This window comes from Panulirus ornatus, chromosome 5 (assembly GCF_036320965.1).
Source record: "Panulirus ornatus isolate Po-2019 chromosome 5, ASM3632096v1, whole genome shotgun sequence".
NCBI classification, from domain to species: domain Eukaryota; kingdom Metazoa; phylum Arthropoda; class Malacostraca; order Decapoda; family Palinuridae; genus Panulirus; species Panulirus ornatus.
This window is the reverse complement of record NC_092228.1, coordinates 11546326-11562762: the sequence shown is the minus strand read 5'-3', so window position 1 is coordinate 11562762 and position 16437 is coordinate 11546326. Positions and strand designations below refer to the sequence as shown.

At 38.7% G+C, this 16437-nt stretch overlaps 1 protein-coding gene across 12 annotated transcripts in view; it reads left to right on the top strand.

Annotated features, from left to right (window-relative positions):
• LOC139748346 (tyrosine-protein phosphatase non-receptor type 11-like) overlaps positions 1-16437 on the top strand; it is a 131796-nt gene that overhangs the window by 89625 nt on the left and 25734 nt on the right. For 11 of the 12 annotated variants that reach the window (XM_071661487.1, XM_071661453.1, XM_071661470.1 and 8 more), the window contains 7 exons: positions 1696-1818; positions 4525-4719; positions 4923-5085; positions 6603-6779; positions 7042-7308; positions 11923-12069; positions 14587-14751. In XM_071661487.1, the coding sequence (XP_071517588.1) occupies positions 1696-1818; positions 4525-4719; positions 4923-5085; positions 6603-6779; positions 7042-7308; positions 11923-12069; positions 14587-14751 (1237 nt within the window). The remainder of the gene's footprint in view (positions 1-1695; positions 1819-4524; positions 4720-4922; positions 5086-6602; positions 6780-7041; positions 7309-11922; positions 12070-14586; positions 14752-16437) is intronic. The other variant, XM_071661441.1, reaches the window with a different exon arrangement.

The following is a 16437-nucleotide window of genomic DNA, read 5'->3' as shown; positions in this document are numbered from 1 at the left end:
CTTTGAGGGAATATCCTCACCTGGCCCCCTTCTCTGTTCCTTCTTTTGGAAAATTAAAGAAAAAACAAAAACGAGGGGAGGATTTCCAGCCCCCCGCTCCCTTCCCTTTTAGTCGCCTTCTACGACACGCAGGGAATACGTGGGAAGTATTCTTTCTCCCCTATCCCCAGGGAAAATATATATATATATATATATATATATATATATATATATATATATATATATATATATACATATATATATATATATATATATATATTTTTTTTTTTTTTTTTTTTTTTTTTTTATACTTTGTCGCTGTCTCCCGCGTTTGCGAGGTAGCGCAAGGAAACAGACGAAAGAAATGGCCCAACCCCCCCCCCATACACATGCACATACACACATCCAGACACGCAAATATACATACCTACACAGCTTTCCATGGTTTACCCCAGACGCTTCACATGCCTTGATTCAATCCACTGACAGCACGTCAACCCTGGTATACCACATCGATCCAATTCACTCTATTTCTTGCCCTCCTTTCACCCTCCTGCATGTTCAGGCCCCGATCACACAAAATCTTTTTCACTCCATCTTTCCACCTCCAATTTGGTCTCCCTCTTCTCCTCGTTCCCTCCACCTCCGACACATATATCCTCTTGGTTAATCTTTCCTCACTCATTCTCTCCATGTGCCCAAACCATTTCAAAACACCCTCTTCTGCTCTCTCGACCACGCTCTTTTTATTTCCACACATCTCTCTTACCCTTACGTTACTTACTCGATCAAACCACCTCACACCACACATTGTCCTCAAACATCTCATTTCCAGCACATCCATCCTCCTGCGCACAACTCTATCCATAGCCCATGCCTCGCAACCATACAACATTGTTGGAACCACTATTCCTTCAAACATACCCATTTTTGCTTTCTGAGATAATGTTCTCGACTTCCACACATTCTTCAAGGCTCCCAGGATTTTCGCCCCCTCCCCCACCCTATGATCCACTTCCGCTTCCATGGTTCCATCCACTGCCAGATCCACTCCCAGATATCTAAAACACTTTACTTCCTCCAGTTTTTCTCCATGCAAACTTACCTCCCAATTGACTTGACCCTCAACCCTACTGTACCTAATAACCTTGCTCTTATTCACATTTACTCTTAAGTTTCTTCTTTCACACACTTTACCAAACTCAGTCACCAGCTTCTGCAGTTTCTCACATGAATCAGCCACCAGCGCTGTATCATCAGCAAACAACAACTGACTCACTTCCCAAGCTCTCTCATCCCCAACAGACTTCATACTTGCCCCTCTTTCCAAAACTCTTGCATTCACCTCCTTAACAACCCCATCCATAAACAAATCAAACAACCATGGAGACATCACACACCCCTGCCGCAAACCTACATATGTATATATATATAATCCTCCCCTCTCATTTTAAATTTTCCAAAAGAAGGAACATTCCCCTCTAAGGCTCAGTCCTCTGTTCTTAACGCTACCTTGCTAACATGGGAAATAGCGAATATGTATGAAAAAGATATACATATATTTATGTATATGTATGTATATATATTATTTAATGCAGTAGTTACCTTTTGACTTTATTTAGGGATTGAAAGATTTTGTAGTGTATGTGATATGAAATCATTATTCCATTGATGTAACTGACCTGTAGTAATTAGCACTATGTACCCTGAATCCAGATGGTTCCACCCGAATGTGTCGGGTCTGGAGGCAGAAGTCCTATTGAAGGAGCGAGGCATCGAGGGCTCCTTCCTTGCACGTCCCTCCAAGTCCAACCCCGGTGATTTTACCCTCTCAGTACGGTATGTATTTGATTTTTAAGAATTATTATTGTTCACTGCAGCAGTTATTTGTAGGAATCCATTTTTCCCAAATATTTTCCTGACCCTTTGTATTATTTAATATCTAAGGATTTAAATATAGATTGATATAAGACTTGATTACTAAATAGAATTTTGACTTGGTTTGATATTTTCAACCAGACTTAACTGATTCATTGCTGTTTCATCTATACAGTACTGTTTTAATGTTTGCATTCACCTCTCACTGCCCTATCCATAATCATTGCACACCCTTTCCACAGACCTACGTGAACTTGAAAGTACTAACCCTCCTTTCTTTCTACTTGCACACATGCTTTAATCTTATGATGAAAATTCTTCACTGCTTTTAGCAGCTTCTCTCACACACCCTTTATTTTATAACACCTTCCACAGAGCATCTCTATGGACTCTCTCATTTTCATACACTTTCTTCTGATCCATACATGCCTCTTGCAAATCCCTCTATTTCTCTGAACATTTTTTGCCCACTTTCTTCATATTTAACATTACTGGTTATACCACAAATAAAAAGTCACCTTTGGTGATGCTGTATCACTTTCAGTTAATGAAATAGAACTCAGTTTCATCAAAGAATTTTTCACTTTAGTGTAGTCTGCCCTGCTGTTGCTACAATTGTGCAACCCTGAAGCTGTAAGAGCCCCCGAATAAGTGGTCCTGGGACGGTATAATGTTATAGATTTGTACTATATATACCTCCATTTTTACTGTACATTTCCAATCCTCCCTTATGTGCAAATTACACTGATGGATATAAAGAAATAACCATTAACATAGATTGATGTAGGTGTATAGTGCTAAAGAAATGCATAATACCTAGGGACAGGTAATCTATAGTTTTTAGAATTTGGAAATCTTAAAATGTGAATAGATGGTTATAGTTTTTGATACAGTATTAAGAAAAAAAAATTAAGAAGAAAAGTTGAGGAATGCATGTGGTAAGATTATGAAAAATATACTGTATAGAAATATGATGTAAGGACCTTGAAATTTAAATGCAACATTGTATTTCATCACTGGAAGGGGATGTAAGTTGGAAATTGTTTAAGGATTTTTTATTGGATTTTATGATGTCATCCATGGTTGTTTAATTTGTTTATGGATGGGGTTGTTAGGGAGGTGAATGCATGAGTTTTGGAAAGAGGGGCAAGTATGCAGTCTGTTGTGGATGAGAGAGCTTGGGAAGTGAGTCAGTTGTTGTTCGCTGATGATACAGCGCTGGTGGCTGATTCATGTAAGAAACTGCAGAAGCTGGTGACTGAGTTTGGTAAAGTGTGTGAAAGAAGAAACTTAAGAGTAAATGTGAATAAGAGCAAGGTTATTAGGTACAGTAGGGTTGAGGGTCAAGTCAATTGGGAGGTAAGTTTGAATGGAGAAAAGCTGGAGGAAGTGAAGTGTTTTAAATATCTGGGAGTGGATCTGGCAGCGGATGAAACCATGGAAGCGGAAGTGAATCATAGGGTGGGGGAGGGGGCGAAAATTCTGGGAGCCTTGAAGAATATGTGAAAGTCGAGAACATTATCTCGGAAAACAAAAATGGGTATGTTTGAAGGAATAGTGGTTCCAACAATGTTGTATGGTTGCGAGGCGTGGGCTATGGATAGAGTTGTGCGCAGGAGGGTGGATGTGCTGGAAATGAGATGTTTGAGGACAATGTGTGGTGTGAGGTGGTTTGATCGAGTAAGTAATGTAAGGGTGAGAGAGATGTGTGGAAATAAAAAGAGTGTGGTTGAGAGAGCAGAAGAGGATGTTTTGAAATGGTTTGGTCACATGGAGAGAATGAGTGGGGAAAGATTGACCAAGAGGATATATGTGTCAGAGGTGGAGGGAACAAGGAGAAGTGGGAGACCAAATTGGAGGTGGAAAGATGGAGTGAAAAAGATTTTGTGTGATCGGGGCCTGAACATGCAGGAGGGTGAAAGGCGTGCAAGGAATAGAGTGAATTGGAATGATGTGGTATACCGGGGTCGACGTGCTGTCAATGGATTGAACCAGGGCATGTGAAGCGTCTGGGGTAAACCATGCAAAGTGTGTGGGGCCTGGATGTGGAAAGGGAGCTGTGGTTTCGGTGCATTATTACATGACAGCTAGAGACTGAGTGTGAACGAATGGGGCCTTTGGTGTTTTTCCTAGCGCTACCTCGCACACATGAGGGGGGAGGGGGTTGTTATTCCATGTGTGGCGAGGTGGTGATGGGAACAAATAAAGGCAGACAGTATGAATTATGTACATGTGTATATATGTATATGTCTGTGTGTGTTTATATATATGTGTACATTGTGATGTATAGGTATGTATATTGTGCGTGTGTGGACATGTATGTGTATATACATGTGTATGTGGGCGGGTTGGGCCATTCTTTCTTCTGTTTCCTTGCGCTTCCTCGCTAACGTGGGAGACAGCGACAAAGCAAAATAATTAAATAAATATATGATGTCATCATTTAATTAATGAGATTTTGATTATCATTTGATCAGATTCCTTCAGAATGTGTGTGTAGAGCTGTGCTTGATAAAGATGTGTAAGATAACATTCATAGGGGTTGGATACCACTTTATGTGACAAGACACCTAGTGCAATGAAAATGAGAGAAGGGTATGCTGGTGAGAGTGAGCTTGTGATACGATAAGAATTTAATTGTAATCGTTTGTGTATTGATTTTTTTAGCCGCAATGGTGAAGTAACTCATATAAAGATCCAGAATATGGGTGATTTTTATGACCTGTATGGAGGAGAGAAGTTTGCTACATTAGCTGAATTGGTCCAGTACTATATGGAAAACCAGGGTCAGCTGCGCGAAAAGAATGGAGAAGTCATTGAATTGAAGTATCCACTCAACTGTGCAGACCCCACAACTGAAAGGTGTGTTTTAGATATAAGTGCATAATGTTTGAACCATGTATTCGCAAAAGCTTTACATGTAGCTTCTTACTGTAATGTCTTAATTGGATAATTTGAGCAATATTTGTAATTCTCTTTTATCTGAAGATTACAAGCCTCTTGAAACAAAGACTTCATATTAAGAAATCATCATCCATACAAACTGTCAACAATGATTTTTTCAGATGGTTCCATGGTCATCTCTCTGGCCGAGAAGCAGAGAAACTCATTCTGGAAAAGGGCAAGAATGGTAGTTTTTTAGTACGTGAATCCCAGAGTAAACCAGGAGACTATGTATTGTCTGTGCGCACTGATGACAAGGTTACACATGTCATGATCAGATGTGTGGTGAGTTTGTGTTATCATAGTCATGAGTATCGAAAATTTCACTGAATTTTTTCTCTTGAGTTTTTATGTGCAATTCTTGTATTTATTAATGATAGGAATGTTATTTGAGTGAGTTTGTGTAACTATATATTTGTTCTAAACTTAATGCTCAAGTGAATGAGATCATGGTTATGGGTAAAAGAATTACAGTGAATGATATTTGCTTTAGTATAGAAACATTTCAGGTTAACTTGCTCACAGATTCAGAGATTGTGCTGCTTTCACTAGTAACACAGTCTAAACCCGTCATGGTCTTTTGTGGTCAAGAAGATAACAGTATATTGATAATGTTATAATCTTACGTATAATGAGTGTTTTTTGTGTGTGTGCACTTTCGGATACTTCACACAGAGCTCTGCAGCCTATGTTTTCAAGATTAGGGAATCAAAGGTAAAGGCACAAGCTCTTGAGTACTTAAATCTGACTAGATGCTTTTGCACATGATATTTCTTGATTGGGTGTAGACCAAACTTGTACAATAGATACTGCATACAAGACTCTGCACCTGATTAAGCTTTTGAAGTTAGGGTTAAAAGGTCATGTTCACAAAGTCATGTGTACTAAAATGCCATCAGACACTTGTGCACAATAATTACTACTAAAAGTTTAACATCTGATTGTTTGTTGAAGACCAGAAGCAAAACGTCAAGGTCACAGGCAACAACCTGTCTTTTAGTCAAAAGAAAGCAGAATTGGAAAGAAAAATTATATTTTGAATATCTTTTTCACAAATATAGTTTAAATGGTATTCAACATTACTGTCATAAATACACTATACTCAAATAACCCTCTGATAGGACTACAGATAGTCATGGACATTAACCATAGCATTATGCCCAACACCATGGATATGAATTTAGTTATCATATTTGATATTAACAGTAAGTGTATAAAATGGAAAGAAGTAGTGAGCTGTCTGTGCTACATTGGCAGTCATTCCTGCATGCCAAAACACTATAGGAATGAGAAATGCTTAACTGCAGATGCATTCCAAATATGAATTGGTCACATACCATTGAGAAAAAAATGCTAAACGTTTGAAATAGAATTAGCTTAATGTTCCCTTTATAAGGAGGTGGAAATGAGTTGGACACTTTCTGAAAAAAGCTTTAGTTCAGCAGATTTCAGATATGTTGAAAATAGTTGGAAGGGAGTGACCCTAAGCTTAGAATATCATATGAAACCCTGGAAAAAAGAAGAATGATCCATCCATTAGAGATGCGGAAACACCCAAAATTTAGGTAATTTAGGAATTCATGATATACAAAAATTACTACACTAAATCACGTTATATCATCTGGATGTATTCCACTGGAATCCAGTGACCCAAGCCATGTAGCTCTGATACTTTCTTACCTGTAGATTGCTCTGATTTATGGGTAAGGATTGCAGTGGAAATCATAATTGTGTAGATGATTCATATATTGCTTGTTATTGATATTTCTTCCTGTTTTTCTAACCAACCATTCTTTTGGCAGGATAATAAATATGATGTCGGGGGTGGAAGAAAGTTTGATACTCTTAGTGAGTTGGTTGAACATTACCGAAGGAATCCTATGGTGGAACAGTCTGGCACAGTTGTTCCTCTGAAAATGCCCTTCAATGCAACCAGGATTAATGCACGAGGCATTGATAGTAGGGTGCGAGAGTTGTCGGTGAGTCTGGCAGTTTAAGAATTTGCTGTCAAGGGATAATGTGGTGAAGACACACATTAACTTGTTCTTCCTGTGAATAAAGAAGTACATTAACTTTCACTTCCTGTGATTGAAATTTAGAAAATCTTAAATGATGTTATAAGGTGTATATTAATGCAGATTACAAGTAACCCCTTCATTGAGTAGGATAATGAAATTTTGCCCACTAACCGATTTTCTGTATACTGTAGCATAATTATTTATTTGGTGACGGGTCATGTAGCGTCAACGCCAAACAAGTTTTGACCCGTCATTACAGAAGGAGCATCAGGGACCTACGATGGGGAAGGCTGGATTCTGGGAGGAATTTGAATCCCTGCAACAACAGGAATGTAAGCAGTTATACTCCCGCAAGGAAGGACAGAAGCCAGAAAATCGCAATAAGAATCGGTATAAGAATATTTTGCCATTTGATCACACACGCGTCATACTTCGAGATACAGACCCAGGCATACCTGGGTCTGATTATATCAATGCCAATCTCATCACGGTAAGCACTGTCTTTGGTTGTTAGATTTTATTTCATTTTTTGATGCTTTTTGTATGACATCATGTGACACTCAAAAAAAACTGCCGTACAGAGTTGGTTGTATAAGAAATATAAGATTCACAGAGGACCTTCATAACCTCTTTGAAGTCTTAGATGATTAACCATTTGAGTTCCAGGGGGAAGCATTGGCCCTTTCTTTCATGTTATTCCCATAATACTCTACAGACATTTACCAGTTTTATTCTCAGGTTTTTAATTGGAATATTCCGGTAGATAGTTATTTATTTTTATATTTATTTTGCTTTGTCGCTGTCTCCCGCGTTTGCGAGGTAGCGCAAGGAAACAGAAGAAAGAAATGGCCCAACCCACCCCCATACACATGCATATACACACACGTCCACACACGCAAATATACATAACTATACATCTCAATGTACACATATATATACACACACAGACACATACATATATACCCATGCACACAATTCACACTGTCTGCCTTTATTCATTCCCATCGCCACCTCGCCACACATGGAATACCATCCCCCTCCCCCCTCATGTGTGCGGGGTAGCGCTAGGAAAAGACAACAAAAGCCTCATTCGTTCACACTCAGTCTCTAGCTGTCATACAATAATGCCCGAAACCACAGCTCCCTTTCCACATCCAGGCCCCACAGAACTTTCCATGGTTTACCCCAGACGCTTCACATGCCCTGATTCAATCCACTGACAGCACGTCAACCCCAGTATACCACATCGATCCAATTCACTCTTATTCCTTGCCCGCCTTTCACCCTCCTGCATGTTCAGGCCCCGATCACTCAAAATCTTTTTCACTCCATCTTTCCACCTCCAATTTGGTCTCCCACTTCTCCTCGTTCCCTCCACCTCCAACACATATATCCTCTTGGTCAATCTTTCCTCACTCATTCTCTCCATGTGCCCAAACCATTTCAAAACACCCTCTTCTGCTCTCTCAACCACGCTCTTTTTATTTCCACACATCTCTCTTACCCTTACATTGCTTACTCGATCAAACCACCTCACACCACACATTGTCCTCAAACATCTCATTTCCAGCACATCCACCCTCCTGCGCACAACTCTATCCATAGCCCACGCCTCGCAACCATACAACATTGTTGGAACCACTATTACAGAGGTATAAGTTTGTTGAATATTCCTGGTAAATTATATGGGAGGGTATTGATTTGAGAGGGTGAAGGCATGTACAGAGCATCAGATTGGGGAAGAGCAGTGTGGTTTCAGAAGTGGTAGAGGATGTGTGGATCAGGTGTTTGCTTTGAAGAATGTATGTGAGAAATACTTAGAAAAGCAAATGGATTTGTATGTAGCATTTATGGATCTGGAGAAGGCATATGATAGAGTTGATAGAGATGCCAGTAGATAGTTACAGTATGATAACTCCTATCTCATGTAGTGCACTGTTGTTTTGCATAAAATGCCCTCTACAATCATCTGTCTTTGCCATAACTAATTCAGAAACCATAATTTAGACATTTTTCATAAAGCTTCACAGATCTCATTTACTGTTAGTTTCCTACAGGCATGTTTTTGGAAACAGCACTTATTAATTTTTTTTTTTTTTTTTTTTTTTTTTTTTTTTTTTTTTTATACTTTGTCGCTGTCTCCCGCGTTTGCGAGGTAGCGCAGGGAAACAGACGAAAGAAAATGGCCCAACCCCCCCCCCATACACATGTACATACACACGTCCACACACGCAAATATACATACCTACACAGCTTTCCATGGTTTACCCCAGACGCTTCACATGCCCTGATTCAATCCACCGACAGCACGTCAACCCCTGTATACCACATCGCTCCAATTCACTCTATTCCTTGCCCTCCTTTCACCCTCCTGCATGTTCAGGCCCCGATCACACAAAATCTTTTTCACTCCATCTTTCCACCTCCAATTTGGTCTCCCCCTTCTCCTCGTTCCCTCCACCTCCGACACATATATCCTCTTGGTCAATCTTTCCTCACTCATTCTCTCCATGTGCCCAAACCACTTCAAAACACCCTCTTCTGCTCTCCCAACCACACTCTTTTTATTTCCACACATCTCTCTTACCCTTACGTTACTTACTCGATCAAACCACCTCACACCACACATTGTCCTCAAACATCTCATTTCCAGCACATCCATCCTCCTGCGCACATCTCTATCCATAGCCCACGCCTCGCAACCATACAACATTGTTGGAACCACTATTCCTTCAAACATACCCATTTTTGCTTTCCGAGATAATGTTCTCGACTTCCACACATTTTTCAAGGCTCCCAAAATTTTCGCCCCCTCCCCCACCCTATGATCCACTTCCGCTTCCATGGTTCCATCCGCTGACAGATCCACTCCCAGATATCTAAAACACTTCACTTCCTCCAGTTTTTCTCCATTCAAACTCACCTCCCAATTGACTTGACCCTCACCCCTACTGTACCTAATAACCTTGCTCTTATTCACATTTACTCTTAACTTTCTTCTTCCACACACTTTACCAAACTCAGTCACCAGCTTCTGCAGTTTCTCACATGAATCAGCCACCAGCGCTGTATCATCAGCGAACAACAACTGACTCACTTCCCAAGCTCTCTCATCCCCAACAGACTTCATACTTGCCCCTCTTTCCAGGACTCTTGCATTTACCTCCCTAACAACCCCATCCATAAACAAATTAAACAACCATGGAGACATCACACACCCCTGCCGCAAACCTACATTCACTGAGAACCAATCACTTTCCTCTCTTCCTACACGTACACATGCCTTACATCCTCGATAAAAACTTTTCACTGCTTCTAACAACTTGCCTCCCACACCATATATTCTTAATACCTTCCACAGAGCATCTCTATCAACTCTATCATATGCCTTCTCCAGATCCATAAATGCTACATACAAATCCATTTGCTTTTCTAATTATTTCTCACATACATTCTTCAAAGCAAACACCTGATCCACACATCCTCTACCACTTATTAATGTCCTCTCCAAATAAGATTAGCAATTTTTGGGTTTTTTAACTGTGATGAGTTTATTGTTCCTCAGGCCAATGACCTAGGTAATTTCATTATGTTTTATATGTCATTACCTGTTATCCCTTGTTTATTTATCATATGCTTGTAAACTTTCTCATACCAGTGGAATTTCATCCATTTTTTTTGTCACATGATGTTAAGTTACTGGGATATTAGACAAGCATGATTCCCAGCAGCTCTTCTCAGTGGTTAATGGAATCTTACTATTGTTACTAGTTCCTGATGAAACTTTTTACTAAGAAACTGAGTGTTCAAGAAAAGGTTCTTGCTTTGCTCCTTCTTCTGTATCTTCTAGAACCATAGGGTTGTAAATAGATTATTTACTCCAGGAACCCTACATTATAGAAATAGAACTGTACCTCCAAGAAACTGGGGGGGTCTGTTTAGATGTCAAAATTTCTTTTCTTCAGAACTGTTGCTCCTTTTGTACAAAGAATTGATATGACCTTGTATGGAGTGCTGCTTTCATGTCTATGGTGGCTCCAGATCTGCATCCTTACCTGATAGAGTTGAGTCAAAAGTTGTCCAATTTATAAACTCTCTCAGTCTAACTTCAGACCTTGATAAACTTTCCCTATGCTGCAATGTAGGATCACTTTACCTCTCTATAGATATTTCTTTGGTTTTCGCTCCCAAGAGTGGGATGCTTGTGTGTCCCCTCCACTAGCAACACCACACAGTACATGACATGCTGCTGCATCACATGTGTATTGAATGGCTGTTGCCAACTTGAGAGTGGGCTGTTTTGATAACATCATTTTCCCTACACCTGGAAGCTTTGGAACTCGCTTCCCTCTCATGTCTTTCCCAATAACTATGACCTGGCACATTTTAAAGAGCAGGTTTATTCTCTTCTTCCAAAATTTGTAAATGCTTTCCCTTGTCACTTCTTCCCTTTTATTAACCTCAGTGTATTTCAGTTTAGGCCCGGCCCTGATGTGGACTTGTTCATGACTAGAGCTTAAAAAAAGAGTAGGACTCCCTCTTATACAGTACAAGAACTTGTTTATGAATAGGAAAGTGTGCACATATAATGAGATCACTCATTTTATCAATACTTTGCTCACATTTGAAGATTATTTATTACTTATTTGTACATAAGTTCTTATATACATCCCAAAGTTAGATTGTAGTCATATGTAATGTCATATTTTGATACAGTTTGTCAGGATTACCCATTTATTTTTCTCCCCAATAGACAGAACTAAATTATGTTTCTATATATGACATTAAAAACATCCCAAATCATGTCTTCTCAGTCCTTGACTTAAACCATATTGGATATTTATCTGAGTTGCACTTTGGGAAAGAATTACATGGTAAGGGTATTCATATCATTTCATTATTAACCACATTTTTTTAATGGTCATTTCCATACAGCTTTACCAAAGTGTTGTGCGACTTTGCCATCAGATTCTCAAGTCTTCCCTTAGTTGAACACACAAGGGCTTCACTTTTGATAGTGTGAACTGAGAATTTTGCCGTATTCAGGAGTTGAATTTGCTTCATGTAGATGTTACAAGGTATTCATAGGAATTCTTGTTCCCAGAGTGAAGAGGATGTTGGAATTGAAGCCAAGACATACATAGCAACACAAGGCTGCCTTCCATCCACTTGTGCAGACTTTTGGTGGATGGTTTGGCAAGAGAATACAAGAGTGATTGTTATGACAACTAAAGAAGTGGAGCGAGGAAAGGTAAGACAAAGCTCAGATTTTATTTGGCATACTTGGTACATTCTTCTCACTTACAAAATAGCTATTGGTTTAGAATTATAACTTTTCATGGTTTTGGATATAGCTCATTTCCAGTTGGCACATTAGTATTTTCACAGTACAAAAACAATACTTTTTTTACATGTATGTAAAGCATGGGCTGTGGGACTGTTCTAAAGAGTGTAAGGGTGTGAGTTCAAAACTATATGCATAATAGTCAGTCAGCAAAATTCCTTCCGTACAACAGATAAGGCTGTGCTTTTGCCATCTCGGGCTTACGTTTGGAACTTATTGGGGGTCAGAGAAATTTCTTACTTTTGCATGGAATCCACCATCACCCTAGGATACCAGTGATGGATTCAGATGCGGAAAGCTGATTGACTGGATTGGCTTCATGCATTTCAAGTGATTCGAGCCGCTCATACTTAAGGCAATCCATTTGTGTGTCAATCTTGAGAATATTGAAATTTATGAGCACCAGTCTTCATATCCTTAAACATGCCCAGATGCTCAGGGATGTTGGTCACAACACTTTGATGTGAAATTCCACCTTTACTGCTGATTTCATTATTGTTGGATCAAGGCTACAGATGTTTCTTTAGCTGCATTTGAAAGCTACTCTAAGTAGGGGTCACCATCAAGACTTACAGCTGCTCTTGAACAATTTGGCCTGTTTTGTTACAACTTTTTATAAAGGGGTACCAACGTTGTACTTGCATTCATTGATGGATATGTATCACAGATACTTTTGGATAGGAAATTTATAACATTGATGCTCAGCTTTGTGAATAACCATGATTTTCTTAGATGCCAGATTTCAAGTTCTTAGTCTTAAAAAAAAAAAATTAAGACCAAAGTGCGTAAACTTGAATTAACTCATAAAAACAGAGGCTTTCCATGTTGATTTACACAGTTTGTAAAAAAAGAATTTGTCTGCCACCTCTCACATCTGTGCGTGATACTGGTCTTGTTTTTTAAAGAGGTGACAGTCATGGGAATGTCATTTTCAGTGGAGAATATTAGATGTAAATGAATGTAGCTATATTGGAGTGATGATCAGTGTACCATAGATAGTACTACTAAAGCTCAGTTGAGATTATTGCCATTTTGATCAATAGGAAGAATTTGAATATGTGTGCAGCAAGCTGACATGATGGGGTAATTGTTCAAGCTTTAATGAACAGATGTGATCCCTTTATTTTCTAAAGTCCACCAAAAGAACAGCGAAGATGGATGATACCCATAGTTATGTTGAAGATAGGAGAATGAATTAAGAAAAGAATAAAGGTGTAAATTATTTCCATTGCATGGAAATAATTTGAAAGATTCCTTTTGAACTCTCTTAGGGTATTGAGCTAGGTGTTTATCCCAGTTGCTTGGTGTCCAATTCAAGTACTTCATACAAATGAGTATATTTTTTCAACAAGATGCTTTTTCCATGGGTAGAAGTACCACTTTTGTATCATGGTGATCCTGAAAAGTTTGTTTAGAATTGTTTTGAATAGATTTATAAGGAAAATAACTGTTTCTATATGAGGCTGTGTTGTGAAAAATGTTTTATGAAATTTTTGACTTTTTAGATGAAGGCCAGCAGTATATGATAAAGCCAAGTATAAAAGTTACATGCTATAATTGATTTGCTGAATATGTATGAAAACTTAAAGAGGCTAAGTTTGATTATACACTAAAACCTCCAAGAGGATAAAGTATGATCACACACTAAACGAATATGAATTCTTTAAGAGAGTTAAGATGCATTAGCCATTTAGGATGGATGGCCGGTAATAGACAGAGAAGATATTTAGTAATTTAATTGAAAGTGCAGTGGGAGATGAATTGCAAAAGAGATAACCAGACACATGAACTGAATGTTTATGGTTGAGTATTTTAGTTCAGGATGGCAGAGAAATTATTTTTTGTGTGTGATGGAGGCATTTTGTGTATTTTGGTGGAGATGTGAGTGAAGATGTTAGTCTTACTATATAAATCACTGTAAAGTGCAGGTTAATTTTTTCACTTTGGAAGTATGATGTGTATGTTAACTAAGTGGCTCTGAGTGCTTGATCTGCTATTTGAGATAAGGATTCCATAGCTATTATTTTTTTCATTGTATGGAGTGAAGGCATTTTGTGTTTTAGGGTGGGGATGTGACTGGAGATGAAAGTCTTGACATATGAATGAGTATGATGTGCAGAGTAATGTAGTTGTACTTTTTCTTTAGTCATGTGGATGTCTTTCTTCAGTTTAGCACACTAGACATATGATACAGGTGTATATGAATGAATTGAGAGGATTTCGATGCAAGATTCACCATGGGTAACATGGAACAGTGTTAAAGGTAATAGTTTTGATGAAAATGGCTGGAAATATATCAGAACTGGAGCATATCATTTAGATTTTTTTTATTTTTCAATTATTTATTTTATCTGCCTAATGCAGTTACTTTTGATGCATATCTTTTATTTTGTTTTAATTGTAAGTATTCCTCTAATCTTTCAGAATAAATGTGGGCGTTACTGGCCCGATGAAGGTTCCAGTAAGGAATATGGACGAATCACAGTTCGCAACATTTCTGAGAGCTCAAACAACGACTACATATTGCGAGAATTTCTTGTTGTTAAAGATGACCTGCCAGAAAGGAAAATTTTCCATTATCATTTTACTGTAAGTCAGTAGTTTAACCCTTGTGAGGTGGGTGATCTGCAATTTTGAAATTACAGTTTGGTCAGTAAATAATGTCTTGAAATTTTCTGTTTCCCATTATGAAATGAAAGAAATGCATGTAAAAGATATGTAGGAATAAGTGAGGTAGCATAACTTATGTGGTCATGGTATAGCACTAAAGTTAATGTGCAGATTACACTGCAGAAACAATTGTAAGGTTGCTGAGAAGGTTGGAAGATTGAGTTTGGAGGGAGTGGGGGGAGACAAGCAAAATTGACACAACACAATTTATGAAAAAAATACACGTGAACATAGGGGACATGCACAAACAGGTGAGGTAACATAAACTTTACGGCTATGGCATAGTCCTGAAGTTATTGTGTAAATCATCCAGGAAAGGCATTGGAGGATGATGCAGTGGGGGTAAGCCTCATAATACAAACTCACTAAATGACACATCACTGTTTATGATTACTGATTACCTCTCTATACATATATTTACACATTTACATTTATTTACATGTATATTTACACTTCAGAATTGCTACCAGAGAGTGTTAGTCTCTGAAATAAGCACCTATGGTGACCAAGGCAACACTTAGCAGCCATACAGACAATAAGATATTGGGTAAGTCTGCAAATGAAGACTCCCGGTATTAAAGGGTTACTTGGAAAAATTATTGCAAATTTTATTTATTGGTTTCACAGTCACCTGGAAAAGATGCATTGTTATGCCATTTTTCATAACACACTGAAGAGATTATGTTTCTTATCACTCTTTATTCATGAAACAAGTAGTGTACAGTTTTCCATGCCTTTTGCCTAATTTTTTTTCATGCATATGCGCCATTTCCTGCGTTAGCAAGGTAGCGATAAGAACAGAGGACTGAGCCTTAGAAGGAATATCCTCACTGTCTCTGTTCCTTTTTTTTTTTGAAAATGTAAAAAAAATGGGAGGGGAGGATTTCCAGCCCCCTGCTCCCTCCCCTTTTAGTAACCTTCTGCGACATGCAGGGAATACGTGGGAAGTATTCTTTCTCCCTATCCCCTTTTGCTTAATATACCAGTTAATATCTTTTGTTGCTGCTTCTCACTTTTTTCTTTTGCACTCTCTCGCTAATTTCTTCATTCCTCTGATTTATTATTGTAACTCCCTTCATTTCGGTAATATAACGTTTCTCTCTGATACTGAAATACTTAATTTGTGTAGTAGCCAAATGAAAATGTAGATCTTTATGGTAAGACTTAGGTTACACTCTTCCCTCACTTTTCACAAGGGATTTCCTCTGAAAAGAGGCCTTTAAAAAAAAGAATCTGTGAAAAACCAACCTTCTGAATTTCATACTTGTTTGCTGTTACCCACATTAGCAGAGTAGCTCCAGAAACAGATGATAAATGGCCTTATTCACTTGCATCCATTCTCAAGCTGTCATGTATAGTGTATTGAAACCATAGTCCCCAATCCACTACCAGGCCCGACAGACCTTTTTGTGGTTTCTCCCAGCTGCTCCAAATGCCCTCGTTTTATCCATTGACAGCACGTCACCCCCTGTTGTCCACATTACTCCAGTTCACTCTATCTTCTGCACATCTTACACCTGTCCTGCATGTTCAGGCCCTGAGCATTCAGAACTGATTTGCTCCATCCTTCCATCTCCAATTTGGTCTCCCTCCTCTCCTTTTCCA